This window comes from Pholcus phalangioides, unplaced genomic scaffold (genome assembly GCF_987345545.1).
Source record: "Pholcus phalangioides strain wild (caught in Gottingen) unplaced genomic scaffold, Ppha-v1.0 ptg000001l_1, whole genome shotgun sequence".
Classification (NCBI taxonomy): domain Eukaryota; kingdom Metazoa; phylum Arthropoda; class Arachnida; order Araneae; family Pholcidae; genus Pholcus; species Pholcus phalangioides.
The window spans coordinates 425304-449587 of NW_028301594.1; the positions used below are offsets into that span (position 1 = coordinate 425304).

Genomic DNA, 24284 nt, shown 5'->3' on the forward strand with positions numbered 1-24284 from the left:
TTTGGTTCATGGGGGGGGGGGGGGGGAAAGAGGATATCAATAGCAAATAATAAAGTTGCTTGGAAAGGAGACAAGTTGGTGCATGTCAGACTATAAGCAAACTTATATAAGCTATTTTTTCATTTGTACCATATAAAGAAAGGGTGGCAACCTTTGCAGAGTGAGGGCCACTTTATTCGTTTGAAAACGTGGCGCGAGCGATTTCAGTGATGTAAACAGTAAATGAGCCTCGGGCTGCCTAAGTGATCTGGAACTGTGCTGCTAGTCACTTAAGTGGCCTGCGAATTCATTACGCGCTGCTGAGGGGATCTTGAACAGCACAAAAGGTCACTTAACTGATTTGTAAGTGTGCCACGGACCACTTAATTGAAGTGAGAATGTGTGCTGTGGGACACTTGAGTGATCCGTAAATGTGCCACGGATCTAGAACAGTGCCTCCGGACACTTCAGTGATTATTTTGTACATGTACCGCAGTCGTAGCTCAGGCTCTATCCCATGAGGGATATAAGCCTTTTACCTCGAGGGGTTGGACCACGCTGGTATATATATATGTATCTCTGGTCACTTGAGTGACCTGGTGTAATATGTCACATCGTTCTTTTTCCTCAAAATTAGATTTGAGGTTGCAGGCCATATTTTGTCGTGAGCCGCCCCGATAGCTTACATTCTTGTTTCTGGTATTGCGGTCAGAGAAGCCCTGTGTCTATTTTCTCGAGTTTTCCCAATGTTGACGTAGTATGACTCAAAAGCGTTATGACATGTGAATTTTTAGTGTTAAATTTTGGGGGGGGGGGGTCTTGACTAAAGTCTACGCTGTCAACCGGGTGCGCCGCACCCCTTGCATCCCCCCCCCCAACGCAATGGGTTAGATAGGATCCTATGTTATACTCGTAGCTTCTACCACCCCCTAGAATTTCCCATTGCCCCCAAGGGGACGTTAACTCCCACGTTGGGAATCACTGATTTAACTCAGTTTCACAACATTTTTTGTCCCTTAGCCCCTTCTTCAGAAATTCCCCCCCCCCCCCCCCAACGTAATCTAACCCATAGGATTCTATGTTATACCCGTAGCTTCTACTGAGCCCCTGGAACATTTCATCGCCCCCAGGGGGCGTTAACACCCACGTTGGGAATGACTGATCTAACCCGTCAAAAGAGATTTATGCTGTAATGAAGTCAAAGAAAGTCTAAAAATGTACAAGGTGACCATAATTAAAAGACCCTGTTATAAAGTAGCCTACAGGCAAAACCAGTCATTAGAAAAGTTTGAAATTTTGTGGAGGACTTCATGAAGTGATGGGAATTTGTTTGAGGAGGGGGGGGGGATAGTTTCATATGTCTCTACTAGAGGGCGTTTCACTTTGAATGCCTGTAGTAAACATGTAAATTTATGTGATTTCACGCAGCAGCTGATATAAAACCTAGAAACATTCGCGGAAATCTTGTTTCTCAATGTGTTTGCTGCTCACAATGACGATAAGTTTACGAGATCGCGCTTCCTTGGTCAAATAGTTTTACCAAAACAGCAATTCCGCAGTAACTGCTCTCCGGAAATATCGGACTTGGAACAGGGCCGTCTCAAGTGCATCATGGGCCCCCCGAGCCAGATGGTTTTTCTGAGGCCCTACCAGTCCAATTCTTGAAAATATCAACCAGATCGATTTTTGTGAGGCCCCCTTTTCTCTTGAGGCGCCCGGGTGGGCTCATGCCTTAAGACGGCACTGACTTGGAAGAAGATTCGGAAAGGTCAAATGAATGTTAAAAACCTCCGGAGTATGATAACGAAATTTGAAACCACGGGATCGTTGGCTGTTCGACCGTGCCTGACCCCAGAATATCCCAGGACCACAAGAAGGTCCTGTTTCTCATAAGTTCGGGCCTTGCGGAAATGTGAATTTTCGAGACCCCTTATACTGCACGTGGTCTTCTTTGAGGGAGAGGCGTATGCAAGGTGGGGGGGGGGCAGTGCCTTAAACACAAAAAAGCAGTCAACTTTGGGGTCCTGAAAGTTTGTGATATCTCGGTACGTGCCCCGTTTGCCTATGCGAAAAATAAATCCTGACCACAAGGAGGCAATACAGCCCCAGGTTCGGAACTACTAGGCCGTAGTTTCTCGAACTGTTCGTTCCATCGCAACCTCCTTCAAAATTTTTTTTCTCTCATCACCCCCCCCCCCCCCCAAGCGAACCCATAATTTCCTATGTTAAACCAGTACCTTTTATCGCTCCCCGGACCATTCCATCGCTCACCGGGGGCGATATTGCTCACTTTGGGAAACACTGTATTAGGCTATAAAATTGAACATAAGGATTTTCTTGTAGGTTATAAAACTGATGGACATTGTAATTCATTTGGGAAAAGTTAATAGGTGGGTATCTATAGTATTTTCAAGGCTGAATGAAAATCGAAAATAATTAAGCTTCATGGTCCATCATGATCGATGGTTCACAAATGAACCTTTCGCCTTTCAAACTTTAAAAAAAAAAGCTTATATTTCATATTTACCGAGAATCATTCAATTCCTCGAGGCCTGATATTAACGGTCCAGTATCAATTTCTGGATTTTGTAACTGAATTGCGCACTATGGAAACAAACCAAAGTTGTCAACATACAGGACTTCCTCAGCAGCAAGAGATCCGTCTTCTTCTTTCCCACCAAGTTAAGGGTCCGTCAAGGAACCTGCGCTCTCACCTGTGCGTTCCCCGAAAACCGTCACGGACTGTCAAATAACGCGGATTGAATCGTAAAGTCAATGTCGGTTGACCCTTGAAGGAATACTTTCGAACCCCGAACATTCTTCATTTAATTAAAGAAAAGCTTCTTCTTCTTCCACATTTTTTTTTTCTTCCTTTTCCCCTTCAAGGGGGTGGGGGGATCATAACTCTTGTTTTTATGGTCGTTCAAAGGAGATCTTATCACAACACTGTGGCCACGCGTCACACTCTCCCGCTTTATTCTTCGAAGCAGAAAAAAAAACGCGCGAACCTTTTTTTATTGGGGGACCTTCATATTTTGTGGCTGTTGCTATTAAAGCAGAGTATAAATAAATAAGATATGTGACCTCCCTCTCCTCTGTTCGTCCCGTATTGGGTTTATGGATTCATTCCATATACTGTATATATGTATAGAAATAAAGAATAATATATATATATTTTTCTCGTAGATACACATTCCTTAGATAATTTATGGTGATTTTTTTCTCGAGAGAATCGAGAGAGTGTGGTGATATCCGAAAATCGAGGTAGAGACTATTGTGATAGACTATGCCCTGGTACGAAATTGGTGTGATCGAAAATTCTCCAGAGAATATGCCAAGACAATGGTGTTCAACCAGGGCCGTAGCGAACCTCCTCGGAGCCCCGGGGCAGACATTTTCTTCGGGGGGCCTTTTAAAGAGGAAAAAATTCTGCAAAATAAGTGTGAATTTTTTTGTGAGGCGCCTATTTAGCTTGGGGCCCTGGTTGCCCCAGCCTTGTTACGGCCCTGTGTTCGACTTTTCTTGAGTCACGATAATCAGATTAGCACCCGCAATATTAACTTATTAGATACTGCATTTGCTTGAACTCATATCCTGTAGAGAAGTGGTTCTCAACCGGTGCTCCGCGGAGCCCTTGGGGTCCCGCGGCCACTCGAGGAATATAAGAAAAGTGAATATGAAAAAAAAAATATATAAATATTTAAAAAAAATAAAAATAAATCAGTACTTATAGATCTCTAAAAAATAGATCTACCGGGCTCCGCCATAGAAATTATATACCAGAAAGGGCTCCGCCAGTCAGAAAAGGTTGAGAACCTCTGCTTTTGAGCAACGGTTCCAAATAGGGGTGCCTGGACCTCTCCCCGAGGGGTCCCAATTCTATAATTCTATAAAAAATTAATGATCAATGAAAAATAAATAAAAATTACTTGAAAAAGCGGGCCTATCTCGCCGTTGAAATGTCACGCCACAGAGAACAACAAGCCTACCACGTACAATTATTCAATCATTTCACTTCTCTCATAGTTAGAAAAATTGACGGCAGATGGCAGAGCTACAACACGCACAGAATAAACTTCACGCTAGGTTCACAATACGTTCACGCACATTCTGGCACGTACAAATTTGTTAGAAATTTCATAGAGGAATGTTTACGAGGTTCATGTACGAGGTTAAGTAGCGGTCTGTAAACCTTTGCTTAAGAAACGCTGCTTCAGAGGCTTCTAATTCCCCAAGGTGGTGGAAGAATCTTTGAGTATAACTTGAACGAGATGTCAAACAACGCATAGTGTATTTTCAGCATTTTTGATGCTTCTGTTAGGGCACTGAGAAGAAATAGGTGGAGGGAGGATGTCTTAACCCTTTAAAGGGTTATTTTTTCCTCTTTCGAATTTCTGGAATTTTTTTGGTGGCTTATTATTGCTTGACAATACCATTAAAAAGGAAATAACTTTTATTTTATTGAATGTGTCCTCTCACCCCCTAAGATTTTGGGGAAGGGAAGTATTTGTCCCCCCTTCCTAAAAATTGGCAATCTTGAGGTTGAACCCAGTGATCCCATCATATAAGTGATATTCGTAGTAATGTAAAACTATCACAGTGAGAAAAGTAATTTTCCCAAAGAAGTATTTAATAAGTGGGGGGGGGGGGGCTATATTTCCCACGGCCTTAGAAAGGGTTAACTGACGTCTAGTGCCACAATAAGATGGGAACAAAAATGCGTCTACCCGGGCAGGGTCGAGATACTTCAGCAGTATAGGGGCCTCCACAATAATGAGGTCTGGTACTGTAATTTATGAGAACAAGTATGTAAATCCGGAGAGTGTACCCGCCGTTGTGCGGTCGTGTGGTCCTAGTGTCGGACTCACCATTGTGAGGACCCGAAACCGACCATGACCTCCCCGCTCTGCCCCCCATAGGAATACAAGCTGGACACCTAGAGGGTTTGTTCCATTGTGGAAGAGCGATGCGAAGCCGGGAACACTAAGCACCGAAAGACCATTATCAGCGTGAGCACCGGGGTTCGAACCCCACCGGCGGTGCAGTGATGGTCAGCTGAAGTTGGTTCTCTGTGGTTTTCCAACTTTGAGGAGCAAATGCGAGGCAATCTCCTCGTCAAAAAAAAAAAATCTCATCACACAGAGCAACAGACCCTACAACGGTACAAATACAATCATTACACATCACTCGCGGTTTGAAATATAGATGTCAGCAGCATCCCATAATATTAGATAAGAATAATGTCTGCTAGCTACACACACACACTTCCGGAACAACTTATTAACATGAGAAAGAGGATGAAACAATAGTAAACTGCCCACTAGACTGGCGTTGTGCTCGGTTTAGAAGAAGAAGCAGAAGGCTCACCAGACCACACACACACATATCATTCTGCCCGTGGTCCCATGGTGATAATGAGACGGCTTTGTGCGTACTCCACATATTGGAGAGATATTCAAAATTTGTTAGGGTTCCGTGGAGCAGCTCCATAACCATAAAAGTTCCGCGAGAGCTTTTTCCTCTCATTGGAAACCTCAGTTTTAGGATGCCATGAAGCACGAGATATTTTAAAATTCTAATGTCGTTCTGAAGTGAACGTAAATGGCCATTCGCATGTAAAATGATGAAATTATAGATGGCTATGGCTTCAATTTTATAGCGGTCTATGATGACATAATTATGTAACGGGAAAGAACTAAAGCAGTGACACGTCAAAGCTTTCTTGAAAATTATTGAAAAAATTATGAATTCATATAAGTATTTTTTTACAGCTGCATGAATTTCATATTAGAACGCTTGTAATGATACAGCTATTTGAGCAATATTGAGTAAAGTTTCGAGAGTATCACGTAATTAAATCATTTACATCTCTCTTGAAGCGGAATAATCCGTAAATTTGTGATCTCTCATCATGGAGGGCCGTATGAGAGCCTTGGCCGTATACGGCTCGGATTATGATAATTCCAGTGAGTAAATTCTCCTCCATTTAAGGATGACACGCGCTAATAGACGTACAAACATGGGAAATTACCTCATATTACGGTATTTTCAAATTTAAAAAAGTTTTACTATTCAAAGAGGAATTTTTTTCACATGTTTCTAAGACAAATAATTTTCTTTAAAAAAATTCCTGAAAGAAAGTCTTAAACTGTTTTTAAAACATGTTAAAATTTTTTTTCCGAATTAAGCCCTTTTTTCTTTATAAGCGCCATCTATTGTGCAACAAAAAACTGCTTTGATATCCATATTTCTTATGGAATAACTGAGTCGGGGGTTATTCCGAGATACGATTTATAAAATTGTTAATGAGTTGGATCCTAGGAGATACAAGACTTGTCCTGGTGCTCCGGGTTGGGTACCGTTCATAGACTTAAGATATAAATTTAATAGATAAAAAAAGATAGTATTATTACTCTGTGGTACCGTTTCACCCTCTCGCCACTTTCTTCTGCTCTTTTTTTCTGTTTTATCTCATCAAGCCAAAGAATAGAGAAGGATTCAAAAGTTCAAATTTTGATATTTCGGCGGCAGAGAATTTGGTCCGAAATTGTGTAGTGATGACAACTCACAAGCACCATGGTGCTCTTTAACCCTTAAACCGGCATAGCAGAAATTACTGAGCGCCCTGTAAAATGCCATGCATCTTTTCCCCCTCCGAAATATAGGCTTTCTTTCTAGTTTTAGCTCGTGCAAAGTAAAGGGGATAGGAAAATGTTACAAAAATCAGCTTTACAAAATATCTGGGTTTGTCACTGCTAAAATTAAAGGCTTTTAAGAAGGCGAGATATCTCGTCGTGAATGCCGACAAGAGGGTTAAAGTTCTACTCTCAATGTGCCTTTGATTCTATATTGTGTCTGATTCGACATGCGATCGATATCCGTTTATTGATCCAATTTGTTCCAATCCAATCCATCTCTATCGTTCACCTCCATAAAAACGTATTGAAAAATATTTTTTTTTACAAAAAAGGATATAAATTGCTTCAATTAGCATATTTTTAATCGAAATAATACAGCAATTAAATTAATTAAAGTTTATTTTTTGATTATATTATATAAAAAGTTAATTAAGGGTACGGAATATAATTTGCTTCAATTTTTTTGCATTGATTCACAGCCGCATAATATAACATAGCCGCAGATTAAGTGGCAGCGTGAATATCCAAATAAGAGAACTTCGGCAACAATCCGAAGGTTTTAAAACGTATATGCTCAACTAATGGCCCGCGGGCCAAATGTGGGCGTCGGAGTCATCTGATGCGGCCCGGGACAAATAACTAAAGCACTCATAGGGGTACGCAGAATTTTCTCGGGGGGGGGGGAGAATTCAGATACTTTTTCCTTTGGGGGGAGGTTACGTTTTTCCTGCAAAATAACACTATAATCTTGGCTCAAGGAGGAGGGGGGGGGTTAGAACCCCAAACCCCCCCTTGCGTACACCAATGAAAGCACTCAAGTGGCCCACGAAAGATTATCGAACCACTTAAGTGGGTCGTGCCACATTTCCAGATCATTTAAGCTATTAACGGCACGTATCCAGATGAGTTAGGCGACCTCCAAGCACATTTCCAAATCACTTGAGTGACCCGCGGCACACCTCCGGGTCACTTAAGAGGCACGTGGTATTGACATTTACTTAAGCGGCAGGTCGGTACATTTCGAGATAACTCGAGTGGCTCGCCCATCTCAACGTGGTTTGCGACACCATGTTCTATTCCAATTTTTGTTTCTCTTGATGCCTACTAACAACCCTCTTAGTTTGTCGGTCCATTAACAAAACACCCTGTATATATAGATGGGTTTGTTTCCATTCTTCTCACATATTTTTGATTTCATGGCGTATCTCGTCATTTTTAAATGCAGATCCATCTTATTTTGCTACTTTTTTTAGCGCATGTAATCCGGGCTCTACTGATTACCTACGAGATATAGGAGAAAAGGTGCTCGCGTATCCCTTTCACCGACGTGCATCCGCACACAAACACAGCCCAAGAACAGCATTTTCAACATTCTTGGATACGCATACCTTTTCATCACCCGCCTTGACCCCTACTTGACTTCTTTCTTTTTCCACCACGAACCACTCCTCAACTAGTCCGATGTTTATCACCTGACAGATAAATATCTCTCCAAGACCGTCTTGTGTTGTCTTCCTTCGTTAGTACGCGGAGACCCTATCTTATCAGTAGGGCCTTGTAACTTGGTGACTCTTCTTGTAAAACTTGTGACCCCTAGTCAATGGAAAAATCAAGGGTCCTCTCTTTCCTCTTTCTTTCTTCAAAATATTCACGGTACCTTTCAGTCTGTACTCCTCCCACCGGGAACTCGGGAGTTCCAGCAGTTCGATAAATAAGCACTTGGGTGAATCTCTCTCTCTCTCTCTCTCTCTCCCTCCCTAGGTATAGTATGCATAGGTGTACTCAAACATAGGGAATGGAACTGTGCCTACGGGGCAAGAAATAAAAGGTTTAACAAGACAATTTCCTACCTGTAAATAGCCCGGGTTATAAAATCGCTCGTAACAATTGCTCCCGTTGTTTGTGGTTTTCGCACGGAAAATAGGAGGCAAGGTGCCCCGGCTGTTTTTACCAATGGCTTGTGAATGTCGCCTTGAGGGTTATGGAATTATTTAGGGTAGGAAATTATAGTCTTTTTTTCCTGGCCGTGTCGTTTAGTGCGCAGCATAAAAGAATCAAACCTTTTTTCAACCAATTATTACTCTGGCAGCGGGGGATCGTATTGTCCGAATAGAGCCATAAATTGTCACAATAATATCGCCTTTTATTTTGTGGTTGAAAATGAATCGAGAGGATGTCGTATATTTAGTTGTACCATTCAAAATACTGAGGTTTTTCCTCTACCGTACAAAGAGTTTTTTGTGGGAAAACAATTTTAAGTTCTATTGGGAAGTAAAGGGCTACAGTAGCAGGAAAAATACTACGTTCACGTATAATTTTTTGATAATTTGCAGTTTCGAAAATTGACATTTTCAGTAGTGGGCTGGGAAAAGCATAAATGTTTCGTGTAGGAAATAAATTTTACACTATCTTTCTGTTGGAAGTGTTTTCAGTTAGTACTTACTTGAGTGCCCAGTGGTAAAATATCGAGTAAACCAAGGATCCCTGCACTTTTTCTCTGCACTCTATTTTCATGCTACATTTCTGCTTTGTTCAGAAACAAATTCCGCGGATCCCAGAAGATTCGAATATTGTACACGAATAATAAACACTGTTTCGAAAGAGAGAGAGAGAGAGAGAGAGAAAGGAGAGATGTCATGATAGTCACGATCACAGAGCCGCAACTGGGGCGGGGGGGGGGGGTGTTTAATAAGGGGACGCCAAAATGCGTGCTTGCCCCGGCTGACCAAGCGTCTAGTTGCAGACCTGCGTGATCATAACCACTTCGTTCAGATGTATTAACAACCATCTTGGCACATTCATATTCAGGATCAAAACTATTTCGGTCGCCATTAGAAACACAACTACACTCTATCTATGTTTCTTAGCTTTTTTTTCGCTCATGAGCCCACTTTGGGCCATATTTTCTTTCAATGGTTCCCTGTCTTATACAGCTCCTAGCCCTCTTCATCTAGGATAATGCCTCTTGAAGCATGAATTTCAGAGCCCTTCCCCGTGATGATGAGGTGCACTGTAGCCCAGGTCGATGAGATACTCGCCTAAAGTACCAACGGATGTTTAGAGGTACCGGGAGTTCAATGCCCGGTTCGTCCTTGTCATAAACTTTACTGACATAGGGTTACAACAGAAACGGTGACACGACATAGAAAAAGATTGCTACCGCAGAGTCCCACACCAAGGGGTGAGTGCACCAACCTCTCGGTGAGTATAAAAAATGCTGCTGTTCGGAATCGGCAACAAATTGTAGGTCCCGATCTAATTAATCCTCGTGTGCAGAAAATGAACGTGGTGCGACAAAAATGACCAAATGGCCGTGATGTTGATTGAACAAGTAGTTTAAAAAAAGCTCTGGGTTCGGCTCTAGGGGCATTAGACCCGTCTGTCCTTTTACCCTTTTACTTACGATGTCGTGCTCTGTGCGACCACGGTAAATCTATAATATAAATTATATATAGTCGTGTTCAGTGACGAAATTCTCCATTCTTTACTCGGATAAATCTTTTCTTGGGATTTTTTTTCAACAACAGAGAAATCTTATCGTGAGATTTGTGCGTACGCTCGAGATTTTTTATTTATTTATACAGTATTCGCCTCCCTCCTCTTTTACCATCCAGTTCAAAAGCCGAATATTTACATTTCAACTCTTGATTTAGTTTTGAATACCAGAATGTAATTGAAGAACTCCGCTGCAAGACAGCAAGATCTCTAGGCACATTAAAATGCCACGTGACACACTGTTGAAAATTACTGACTTGACTAGTATTTATCCTTGTGCTAGACCCTTTTTGACTATAATTAGCTGAATGTTCCCGTTTTCATCTCAATGAACTACAGTTAGTCTTTTAAATTTGAATTTTTGAAATAGAAATATTTCGATTAACGTAAATTAAGTCGGTGAGTGCCTATACATATATAGAGTATAGCGAAAAGTTAGTCGTATACTAATCATCAAAATACACTGCTGGCCACCGTAAATGCAACACCCTGAAGGAAGCATGCAAATAATATGAAATTTACAACATGCATTAGCGGAGGTGAGATATGCAAATGATTAGAATTTCAGCGCAGACGCACATCACGCGAGCCTGTGGCGCCACTTCAAAGCGCTATTTAAGGCTTGGAGATTTCGACGATTTGAAGTACGGCAATTGTGTTTTTCTTGTGGTTTTTTCAAAAAAAACGATCAATTATGGCTCGTAGAAAACAGCGATCATCTTTTGATCAAGCATCCGAGTTCGACAGAGGAAGGATAGTGGCCTACCGAGATTGTGGATTATCTTTCAGGGAAATCGGTAGTCGTGTTGGACGAAACCAAACAACTGTAATGCGGATATGTGATCGTTGGATGCAGGAGGGTACGACGGACCGACGCGTTCGATCGCATCCACCTCAGTGCACCACTTCACGTGATGACAGGCGTATTGTGCGTATGCAGTGACGGATCGCTCAGCCACATCACGAACCATAGCACAGCACATTCAGTCTGTACCGCATCATCCAGTGTCTGCGCGTACCATTCGACGCCGTTTACAGCAGAGTGGTCTGTCCGCAAGACGTCCATTGCTTTGTCTACCCTTGACGCAGAACCACAGACGTCTCCGCCGCCAATGGTGCGATGAAAGAAGGATGTGGACGGCACAATGGAATGAAATTGTCTTTACTGACGAGTCACGCTTCTGTCTGCAACACCACGATGGTCGGATTCGAGTCTGGAGACACCGTGGAGAGAGGATGCTGAACAGCTGCGTTATGCACCGCCACACTGGTCCTGCACCGGGTATTATGGTATGGGGCGGTATTGGATATCACTCTCGCACTCCACTAGTACGCATTGCCGGTACTTTAAAAAGCCAGCGCTACATCTCCGAGGTGTTGGAGCCAGTTGTCCTTCCTTACCTTCAGGGCTTGCCCACAGCCATATTTCAACAGAATAATGCGCGACCACACGTGGCACGCATTGTCCAAAGGTTCTTCGTCAATCGCCAGATTGAATTGCTTCCCTGGCCAGCTCGCTCTCCGGATCTTTCGCCGATAGAAAACATGTGGTCCATGGTTGCTCAACGATTGACCCAGATTACATCCCCAGCTGCCACACCAGATCAACTTTGGCAACGCGTGGAAGCTGCTTGGTCTGCTGTACCCCAAGAACACATCCAAAGTCTCTTTGAATCAATGCCGAGGCGTGTGGCAGCGGTGATCTCCAACAATGGCGGCTACTCTGGCTACTGATTTTGACATTAACCACACTTCACAGAAGTCTATAAATTTAATCATTTGTTGCTTGGTCAACATGTTATCTACAAAATAAATATTGTTGCGATATCTCTTGTCTTTCTTGGTGTTGCAATTTGGGTGGCCAGCAGTGTACTTAGCCATAGAGGAATTTACACTTTAACACACGAACTGAAAGTATAATCACTGTCATTTATAATATCATCTCATAAAGACCGGTTCTCTATTGTCGAGGTAAAGAATAGATAGGGATTTGGACGCTCAGATCACGACTATACTTAGCTTCGTCACACAGAGCACGTTTTTTTTACCTGGTCGCTCAGAGCACGTAAAACTCTTACTTACTGCCCTGATCACTCCCTCTCTTCTGTACATAGTTATAATCTCAATCACCTCTGCACTATGTAGTAGTGCCCGTCCGTTTCAACCCGTTTATGATCATGATCGTAACCATCTTGGCCCAGTAAAAATCATCTCTCGTATAGAAATTCGCCTAAATTATCTATAATAACCTATAGTTTTTAACCAAATTTTAAAACACAGCGAGGTTTCCGAAAAATTATATGGATCTTTGTTATAATATACACACAAACAGTCTAATATACACACACACAACCCCTCCTCTCCAAACTAGTAGCCTACATATCTGTGAAAATGAAAAAAAAAAAAACCAGCCGTTAGATTTTTCAATATTTCTCATTTGGAAATAGACCTTTTCTGGATAATGAATGTAATGGGCTGAGAGAAAGCCGTCTCTCAATTTCTCATTTGGTTTTCCACGTTGAAATTGGTCCAAATATATCATGGAAGATGCTTCGAATTAAGAGACAAGGATCTGAAATACTTACTATATAATTCATGGCGATTTCTCGACGACGTTCTCACCTTCAATTTCAATAAGCGGACCTGTTCCTTTTAAGCTTTGTTGTTTATGATCGTCACGTGACTTTCCAAGTCCTAATTAAGTATTCACAGCACGTGCCAGTAGAAAACTTGCCGTTAGACGGTTCCTTTCTTAAAACAAAGAAAGAGAGAAAAGATTCGTTTCTTTTCTCGCTGAACACCTTATGCTGTATCCAACCCATTTCCTAGTCTTTCTCTGACATGGTTTTCCAAATTAATTTTCGATTCCATACCACGCTGGGGTATAATGGTTGCTGTGGCACAATTTCTAAACAAAACGTAATCTGGATATTTGGACTAGAAATTCATCAGGTTAAGTTGGTCATTAACAAGTACCGACTCCATAGAATTTTATTGAAAAGGAGCTTATAATCTTTCTCAATCTTAAATTTTCGAGTTTTATGTAACGGGTTTCGGTTCCAATCTCAGCTGAGGCTTGAGGGAACTTTCTCTAGCTCTAAAAAAAGAGATGCGCGCCCCCCCCCCAACCTTTTGAGCGCTAGATAGGATTTATTCTAGCAAGCTCCAGTCCAGGCCCTTCAACTGGGTCTTTACACTGAATTTATAATGTAAAAATTGAAAAATTATTCGATTTTTAGTTTTTATATTTGATTTTTGGGTCTGCAGGCGCTAAAGCTTTGTCAACATTCCTTCCTTATGTAGGAGCCCATAGTATAGGTGTTTAACCGTGAGTGCAGTGTTTACACGTAGGTTATTTAAATCAGAGTAGATTGGGTTTAAGGCTGCTAAATGTTAGGAGTGGTAATGTTTTCTGGAAATATTCCTGAAGTGTTTGTACGAACTGGGACATAAAATATTAGACTGAACAGATGCGTAAGGGATCCTAAGGATCACGAGCCTAAAATGAGTAATTTGGTTTTCCTAGCGGGAGAAATGGAGAATCCAACTTGAAGATGAAACTGAGTCTTTTAAGTTGAAAATTTGTAAAATTTATCCCATCGTGATACATTTATTTATCTATTTTGCGCTGACACATGCTGTGGACAAAGTTTCGAAGTCCGTTATTTCTTATGAAATAGGTTTTGAAAAATGCCAAGATTTTGGGATTTCGGCTTTCGGGATCAAGACATAGAGACCCACGTAATTTAACCTTCACGGAGTATTACTAAAAGAATCACTCGTACATTTCATGTAAAATTACACGAAAAAAAAAATAATTCTGTAGCATGGGATTGAATCATTGCCTCGTTAAGGAATTTTAAGGAGGTAGTTTGCATGCCACATGAACAACATGATGTTTATCCAACCACCATATTCTCTCCTTGGAGCCAAGCAATTATAAGTAACGAACGAAGGGAGAGAAGAAACTCTTTTTCTTTATATTGTTGCACAGGAAGTTACAAGATGGTGTTGCATCGACGTTTAATACAGTTTACTTAACCTTCATGGTTCACTCGTTCGCAGCCATTTGGATTTTAAACACGGAGTTTTACCAGACGGAACATTGGCGTTAATTGAAGTCACGATTGCGTAAGCTTCATTGAAACCAAGCGTTTTCGTTTTCTTTATTTCTTTTAAAATGCACTTTAGGATGGATCCCTCGGGGAATCGAGGTCAATCTCGTTTAAGAGGATGTTGATTCAGTGAAATCTTCGATTATTTTCTCGCTTTTACAATAAAAGGGGGAACCGATTCCTTGGGAAAAGCATCCATTCCCTAAGACTTATCTATTGATGATTCTCTATCAATTTAATTGTTCCCAATCGTGACAAGTGAGGTTAGTTTTGAAATTTTTCTGAGCATGATCTTCTACGAGGGAGAGGCTGAGTGGACTTTAGCTGGGAAGGGGTTCAATTTTTTTTTAAACAATAAAAATTTACTGTTCAGGCATCCCGAAGATCCTTATAAATACAGCTAAAAATCTCAATCTGGGGGCCTCGTCAAAAATGCCCCGGTCGGCCCATGCTTTAAGACGGCACCGCTGGCTGCTGGGTTTCGGATGTCACTAAAACTTATTCCGATGAGAAAATGTCTTCAATGGCGTTGTATTATGTGTGATTATTTTATGAAATTTTCAGAAATTTCATAAAACTATGAATTTTTTCTTTTTTTGAATTAACTTTTGAAAATTTCTCAGTTTGCGAGTAAAATTATTATCGCTGTAATACAATAGTTTTCAAACTCGTGCGATATGCGACTAACTTGTCAAGTCATCGTCTACATATTAGCGGCTCACCAGAATGGGTTAGAAAAGCGTTGAGCACAGGCAAGTATGAATATATTCAACTTTCCAAGAGGCCCTGACGAAAGTTGGCGAATCTCCTAAGACATCAACCCAAAGCTCGCGGGCAAAATGTGGAAATGGCAAATGCCCTCGGAGTCATTTGATGTTGTCCGCGACCTTAAACGTAATTTTTTGTAAATTTGAGTAAATCACTAGTGATACAAAGGACTAACCCGAGCCAAAAAGCCGAGAACAGTAGCCGTGGTCATCATGACCTGGTCTTGCCACGGTAAACAACAAAGGGCCCACTAGGGCTACAAAGCCATAGACATAAATTTTATATACTGGGAATTTTTCTAATTGTAACTCTTGTAACTTTTCTAATTGTAAATCTGTATCTACTTCTTTTTTAATATGTTTTATATTCATGCATAATAATGCACCCGACACCGTCCAGCCCCTCATCCGGGGCAATGGATAAAATTGACATGGTCGATAGATCCTGGGCGGTGCACGATATGGAAAGAAACTGAATCATTATTCATAAAAGTAGTGTTTGTTTATTAAACGGTGGCTATCCCACATTGCGCCCTTTTACTATGGATGCCAATGGGCCTATTGCTAAAATGGTATTAAACGCCAACGTAGATAGATAGCTTCCATGTAAGAAAGAGCATTGTGGTTTTTTGTTTTAGAATTTTCCATATTGCTATAGTAGCATTCGTAGGACATTGAAAATCATGAAACATTGCATTCGATTGTTACCCGTGATCGATTACTAAACCACTAAAGTGGCCCACGAAGGTTACCAAATCACTTAATCTAAGTGGACCGCGCCACATATCCAGATCACTTAAGTGACCCACGACACGTTTCTATATGTGGTGAATGAAGTGGCCCGCAATGTACAAAATGTTGAGCACCCTTGTCCTAGGAGCTGCGATGCACACTTTGAGAACCACTGCCGTAGTGCATGTGTCTTCAATCTATTGCTCACGAGCAGTCGTTGGTTTAGCCTGATTTCAGAAGGACATCGCAATCAAACCATCTTCAAGACACATTCGTGAATTCATATAATGATGGTCTTATTTTTGGCATATACAAGAGACACACACACAGGTGCCCTTCATTTTCCGATCCTGGACATTAATCGGTGGTCATGTCATGGAAAAAAAGTTGAACTTTCCCCTCTCCGGCTGTTGTATTCTATGTTAGAAACATTTGAAAACATTTGCATATCAATCAAGAATGAGCGTCCTATTTTCACACATCGAACATGCATAAACAAAACATATGAATATGCAAGTATTTTTATTATATTATTAAACATATTTTCAGCCAAGCTACCCGCAACGTTGTTTCCAATTCCTTTATTGAAAAATTACATGATTTTTTTTAACATGCAAGTCGGAAAACTACACATAAGCGTATAGGATGATAAGAATTCCATTCCATCTTATCTAGACAAAAATGTCACAGCATCAGCGATTTTGCTCCATAACAAATCGCCCATCACATAACCCCCCCCCCCCCTAAAAATGTCATCACTTAACATGTTCCCCAAACACCTTTTTCGACATGATCTGATAATAATTGAAATCGTCTCCAAGGGGGAGTCATATCAATGTCATTGTGGTGCGTAGAGAAAAAAAAATCTATCGCGAATTATACAGGGTGTTCTGTAAGTCGTAATTTGGTCTTTATCTCATCAACCGTTCGTCGTAAAGGCATAGTTCCAATGCAAAAGAAGATCAACATGTGCGCAAAAATCACCCTGCACCAGTTTTGAGAGGGAAAATACAATGTATCACGAACTAAAAATAACAATAATAATAATTAAATTTTCATATGGACACTCTATTCTAAAAAATTCAATTGGAAAAAAGTTATTGCCCTGTCTCTTCTGAGCCCAACAAAAAAATTCCACGTTCCTAACTGTAATATTCACTGAGATATTTAAATTCAAAAATCGGAGAAAAATTAGAAAAGAAAAGCACAAACTAACTGACAATGCTTCTTTCCTCCATTTATGCTGTTCTTGCTCAATTTTTTTGTTGGTCTTACGAAAGACAGGGCAACACCTTTCTAGTTGGGTTTTTAGGATAGATTGTCCGTATAACAATTCAAAATTTTTACTTTGTGATACTGTTTCGTATTTTCATTCTCAAAACTGGTACAGGGTAATTTCCGCACACACGTTGAGTTTTTTTTTTTTGCATTGGCACCATGCCTTTACGACGAACGGTTGATGATATAAAGACCAAATTAGGACTTGCAGGACAACCTGTATAGGCCTACCAGCACCAAAATTATTAAACATTCTATGCTCTACGCGTTTATAACTTTTTAAAACAACAAAATACAGTTAAACCTTTATGTAGAGCCAGCTTTGAAAAGGGCAAATTTTTTCTGGTCCGGATTTTTCCATAGACCCCCCCCCCCCCCCACTTCTGTTGAGAGGGGGGGGGGGTCACAGGATTCCTGAAGAACAGGGTTACCCCTTCTTAAAGAGGTTTTATTGTACTTTTTTTAGAACCCTGCATGGCTATATCATTCATTTTCTCACATTATTTCAAAACATGTTTCGTGATCTAAACCCTTTAATTTTTCCTCGTGTGACTTTAATATAATTTTAAATAAATTAAGACTTTTTTTCCGCGTCCAAAAAATCCCTGAACAATAGATTTTTAGTTCAGGGATATTTTTTTAGGAAATTGGTTTTTCAGGAATAGATTTTTAATTTTTCTTTCACGCTGTTGTCATTATCATGCAAAGTGATTCAAATCAATATCACTCATTCGATTCAAAAACATTAATTCCTTCCCTTTTTTTTCTTAGCTTTATATATAATTTACGAAATTATAAGCAAGGAAAAAAAAAACCAAAACAACAATAATAAAATAATAAATGAAATTAAAAAAAGAAGAAATGAAACTTGAACTGAAATGATGAATGAAAAGATACATTTATTGAAATTCGAATAAATTAATCAAATATAAATAATAACCAGTTCATTGAAATCTAACAAGATCGTAGAGTTGCAAACTGAGAGACAGTGGATTGAGATTGATTTCAGGGGGGACCCTAGTCCGATGAGGCCCCCATAAATGATTTTATAACCAGCCCTCCACAGCCAAGGATTTAATCACTCATATGTTGTTTAAATTAGAAGCCTTCAAATATCCGGCTTGCCTATTTCGAAATAAAGACTAACATGGTGGGCATTGTATTCGATGTCATTAAACCTTCACTTAATACGAACATTACAGTGATTTCCACTTATTAAGTTTTTCAAGAAATCGTGATGGAAAACGTTGTAAGCTGGAAAACGCTTTAAACGGGAAATCTCTGTAAGTATTAATAAACGGTGGGACCACGAAAATAATTCCTACTAAGCGGGATCTGCTGTAATGATAAATATTTTATGGATTCTTTAAATACATCATTATATATACATAATATGCTGCAAAATAAATTATCTTGAAGTTCATTTTATTTATAGAATTCTTCAAAGATTAAACAAATGAAAATGAGGCAAATAAATTCGATATTAATTTTGTATTTTATCTAATCTAGAGGAGTATTTGAATTTTTTTGTTGACGTGTAAAATTTATAGATTCTGGAATATTGAGGATCAAGATTCACTTTCGTGATATATTAAATCCAGTATAATTTCATCCCCGAAATATCGGTGTTGATACGACGCATACATCAAAAATTACTGATCTAATGTAACTATATACAGTACGCACAGTATCGATCTGTTCTGTGTATATGTTATTTGAAATGCTATATTCTATTTTGATACATTTACTAACAAATTACTTCGGCAGATCGTAATGATGTCTTGATAATACCTGATGATCACGTTATGTTGTGAAACGTCCAAACCTATTCAAAATGACGAACGTGTTAGCAGTCATTAATCAAAAGGAATCGAAACGATAATTCCCCAAAAAAAGAGACCAACTCTCACCTTTAATATGATTACATCTCTATTTGATGTTGTATATTTCAAGAAAAATGATTTGATTGATTAAAAAATGCTCAACGCTATCGCTCCATGCATAGTAGGTTTTTATTTTTCTTGAATTGGAATCAGAAAATGTTAGTTTATTCACTTGAATATGAAATTTGTCTAGTTCCTATAGAAGAAATCGACCAGTTATTAATGTCTCAAAAATCTCATGTCATGTATTCAAGGGGAAAAAAAATTACCCATGATGATCCCATTTTTTTCCTCAGAATACATATAGTTTTTGGAAATACCCAGTTCGCTCACAGCATTGTAGAGTGAAATATATTAACAGTAATATATAACTAAAAGCTACTAAAAATGATTGTAATGAATAAAAGGTAGAGGGAATATACAAAATACTGTACATGAATTTGACGGTGGCAGTTGCGGTGAAAACATTGTCATTGGGTTACATTTTTGTGCAAATAAAATTTGTTAGAATGAAAAAAAGGTGATAATAATTAAAAAAGGAAAAACCTAGAGATCAAAAACGATTTTGTTATAAAGTGAGTTACTTGCAATTTACTCTAGAAGGGGGGGGGGGGGAGGGCCTGTAAAATTAATTCCTGAGATTAATTTTCCCAGTTATTAATGTCTCAAAAATCTCATGTCATGTATTCAAGGGGAAAAAAAATTACCCATGATGATCCCATTTACTTAATTCCTAAAAGTAATAAAACAATTGGGGGATGGGGAGAACACTACACCTATCTTGTCTCAAATTTGTAATCCTTTGTAAATCCTGTAAAATTAATTCAAATAAAAGGGGTGATGAGGTGAATATTCTAATAGTTTTTGTTCTATTTTAATGACATTTAAGAGGTATTTTTTAAATATTTTCTTAAAGGTTGGTGTAGAAGCTGAGTTGTGATTAATTTCGTTTAGTGAAGTTATTGTGCAAATTTGAGACAAGATAGGTGAAGTGTTCTCCCCACCCCCAATTGTTTTATTACTTTTAGGAATTAAGTGAATGTTATTATATTTCGTGAGATGATCTAAATGTGTTAATAGGTAAGTTTGTAAGACATATGCCAGTAAAATGAACCTCAAAAGTGGATAATTGACCATTTGTTGAAATTTTATGAATTTTAAATGTTGGGAAAAAAAAGAATTTGAGTATCAAAAGTCGGAACTCAACATTTTGAAGAAAAAAAAATCCATTGATTCAATCGCTAAATCGGAGGTTCATATTTTACTAACACATGTCGAGTGAACATTTCTACAAAATTTCCGCACTCTTGGTGCGTAGACCCAGTATATTTTTTTTTAATTTAATTTTACGGATGCGATTCAAAAACTTGACCAATTTCGATTCATAAAATTCGACCTGAGGAAAAACAGGTTCAATGTTTGTTTCTTGGACATTTTTACACTGTCATTTATTTTTCTTATTTCATTTTGAAAGAACCAATCAACCGATTGACATGAAATTTCTTGCATTTAATTCGCAATTAAAGGAAATATTTTCGAAAAATTGACTGTTTTTTTAAAGTCTTAGAGGTAGAGAGAGAGAAAAAAATAAAAATTGACGTAAGTGACACTCAGACTATCCCATCAAAAGTTATCTTTCACTTTGAAAAGTGCTCACACAATTTTAAAGTAGTTCCAGTAAAAATGACGACATCTGTGAATTCGAATTCCAGACCCCAAAAGTCGATGGTTGTCTTGCTGAAATATGCGGCTTCTGGACGGTAAGAGCATCCGTCACTTACGACCGAAGGAATTTTTTCTTCAGAAACGATTCTCAACGCCCTTAATGTCTCCAATTTCATTAGAATTACCTCATTAACACTAATTTTAATAGTAACGAACGTATTTTATGCACCAAAATATTTCTCCGTAAACCCATGTATCATTTTTTCTCCTTATCTATAGACATCCGTAAATGTCTCACCCGATTGTCAATTTAGGTAAGGTTGATAAGATTATTTCTCATCCAACGCTTAATGTGTCTAACTATCAATATTCGATTGATACAACCTTTATTAATGGATATAATTTTCTGGGTAGTCCATTTATGGATCAGCAATTGAGACACAGTATCATCTATGTATGGAATGATGGAAAATATAGGATGATATGATTGTAAATCATTTCAGAACATCCTTCAGGCTTTAACACGTTATTTTGGGGAGCTGAACTTCTCTTTTCAAGTATATTTTAAGATTCCTTGTAAGAATTTGGGAATATATTTGAATTATCTTCAAGAGCAAATATGGGAAGTACAAGAGGCTGAATAACATAAATTTATAGATTATAAATAGCCCCCCCCCATATTTTTATAGTAAATTTATGGGTAAAAATACCCCAAAAATATTCAAGATTCATCCCGAATCATTTCTATCTAACATTCATCCCGGTTCTTCAAGGATACAGCAAGGATCATCCTCCACCGTGTGGAGGCTATGAGGTTATCGCAGCTTATATTATTCATCTCCAAGTTATAGTAATACGAATTGGATTGTTGTCTCCATGCACCCCCTCCCATACGGCAGCAGGGTCCCTTCCCCCCAGGCCAGAATCTTTGACGGGTTCCCATGCCAGACTTTTTACGGGCCGGGGTGCTGTGGGTACTCACCCCCAAGGCCGCAATTGGGGGGAGGAGCAGGCGGGTCTTGTGCCCCGGGAGCTGGACAAGGGGGTGCGAATTTTATTCTCAAACCTCTCCTTCAACATTACACGGGGGCGCCAAAATGCGCACTTGCCCCAGGTGACCAAGCATCTAGTTGCGGCCCTGCTTGACCCCCTCCCAGGTCCGAGCAACCCCCCAGAATTGATTCATAAATCAAAATTTCCCACATGAAATTCGAGACGAGCACCCACAGGTCTGAAACACTTCCGACGCCCCTGTTAAGAGCCCTCCAATGTTGAATTTATAGTGTGAAAAAAAAGAAGATAAAAATTGTCCCGGGCCCTCTGGTCCTTTCAGCCAAATAAACGGGGGGGGGGGGCACAATAGCTTTCTCACCCGGTCAAACCTTTGAGTCTTTACACTAAGTGTATCCTCTTGACCACCACGTAGTAAGTAGGCCTAGTCTATTATTACTTGATTCCTAGTTTTCGTGTTGAAATGTTTCCAGGTATAAAGCTACTAAGCTGCTTATGTTAATCTTCATAAGGGCCGTCCCAGGCCCACAGGGTATGAGGTGCATCAGACACTCCTTGGTAGCGAGATCTGGCAAAATGATTTTAGATGGGATAATGACCTACTTATGAATTTGTAGATGGGGACGCAGGTAGGTAAATAAGTAGGAACTACTACTTGCTCACATAGGGATCTCAGAATACCACTTTTACCAGGGAGGCCCGTGATACTGTTCGGACGACTCTGGTCTGTACGACAATTTTTGTTCCTCATGATGATTAAAGCAATACTTTGTGAGCAATATAGTTGTTTTCTCTCTCTATAAGTAGCCATGTTTGTTTTTTCTTTTAATAGAATATTTAGGGGTGCAATTAAAAGTCTTGTCCAAACGAGACAACAATGTCTGTTTAACACACCGTAGGCTCTTTACATGCTGTCACTAGATAATCATGATGCGTAATAAGCGAATAAGAGAAGAATCGATTGTGACTAACTTACCCGTGTGAGTCCTTTTGTGGATCTTGAGGTTCTCACTCCTCGCAAAGACTTTGCCACAACCGGGAAACGGACACGGGAAGGGTTTCTCACCAGTGTGCACGCGTATGTGATTGACCAGCTTGTACTTAGCTTTGAAAGGCCTAGCATTGCGCGCGCATTCCTGCCAGAAACAAGCGTGGTTCGTGCATTCCGGACCCCCCACGTGTTCCACCGTGATATGAGACACGATCTCGTGCATGGAGGTAAATGTCTTATTGCAGGGTTTCCTCGGATGCGGCTGTTCTTGGTCTATCCACAGGCAGTTCAATTCTTGCTTAATGGGCTGCCTCATATACCTGAAGAAGGCACCGGGACCGTGGGAACCCATCGTCCCGTAGGTCAAGTGATGGTCGGTTCTCGCGGTCGGGAGACCTGTCCCGTGTCCGAAAGTGTCCGACCGGCCGTATACATCACCCGAAAACGACAGCCGGACTTGTCCGGTCGCATTGTGGTGCGGATGGTGGTGATGATGGTGGTGGTGGTGATCCAAGCTGGGGAACACCACGTGAGCAGCCGTCGACGGATTGTTGGCCGGGTCGTGGTGATGGTGGTGCAGTCCCGAGGAAGAAGACACGAACATGCCATGGTGCGGCTGAGAATTCCCAGAAAGCGCGTCGTGGGTCGCGAGGGTGTTCGCCAGGGACGACACATGGTGGTGATGGTGATCTCTCCGGAGAAGGAAATCTCTCGCGGCGTATCCGTGGTGATGGTGCGAAACGGCGTATCCGTTAGTCTGAGATCCAAACTGAGGGTGGCTCGCGGCTTGCGTCGCGTGGTTGATATCTCCCGCAACTCCGTGGTGGGGAGGACTCAGCTTGATAGTGTCCACAAACGGAGAAAGCATCTCGGTTGGTTCCTGGCTACCCCGCACGGACATCTGCGGGAACGGGAACCCCGCAGCCACGCCATTGAAACCAGCGTGCATGGATCCAACATCCACGATCCTTAAGTTCCGCTTCGTCAGGCAGTTCAGTTGGTCCATCAAAAACAAAACAAAAATTAAAAGAAAAAAAAACGAAGTTAAAAAAGTCGGATGATAATACTAATAATAAAAAAAAAGTATTATTAGGTTTGACGCTAGGGGGCGCGACGTTCCCACCGCTGGTTTTGTTGTTGATGCATCATCATCCTCATGGCGTCTCGCCGCGCTCGCGGTCTCACGTGTAACTAAAACATCCACATCCCAAAGGTTTAGCGCAGTAAGATTAGAACCCTCCTTCGCCGCAGGAGGCATCCGGTGCCCTCCTGGGGATAACGCTCACCACCCACGGAGCCGATCACGCCTCTTGGACGCGTCTCATTGGAGGAACGATCGATAGTGGGCGGATTCTACTACCACTCTGACGAATCCCCGCTGCTGCGAGAGGAAACGCAGGCGGAGTCGAAAGCAGCGTGCTGTCAATCAAGTGGCTCAGGGAAGCAATGAGAACTGCGGGTGTCCATGTCTCTCTCTCTCTCTCTCTGTGCGTCCTCTCCTTTCCCCCCTCTCCCGTTCCTTTTAATACGAGACTGAAAAAGGTAACATCAACATCTTCACCAGCTGCTTTCATCTAAAACTCTACTTTGGTCCCAGGGGCGACAACATATCTACTGGATATCGAGGATTAGCCATATTGGAAGGACTTTGTACCACTCGAGATGCATCCTCGTAATAAGAAACGAGGATGAAAAGCAACAGGATGCTCTGCAACTGGTGGAATGTTCCA

At 40.5% G+C, this 24284-nt stretch overlaps 1 protein-coding gene across 1 annotated transcript in view; it reads right to left on the reverse strand.

Moving 5' to 3' along the window:
* The window catches only part of LOC149089616 (uncharacterized), a 36849-nt gene extending 13102 nt beyond the window's left edge, over nt 1-23747 (reverse strand). The window contains exon 1 of the mRNA XM_089231350.1: nt 22540-23747. Coding sequence (XP_089087476.1) covers nt 22540-23560 — 1021 coding nt within the window. The 5' untranslated portion in view covers nt 23561-23747. The remainder of the gene's footprint in view (nt 1-22539) is intronic.
* Between the last annotated feature and the right edge of the window lie 537 nt (nt 23748-24284).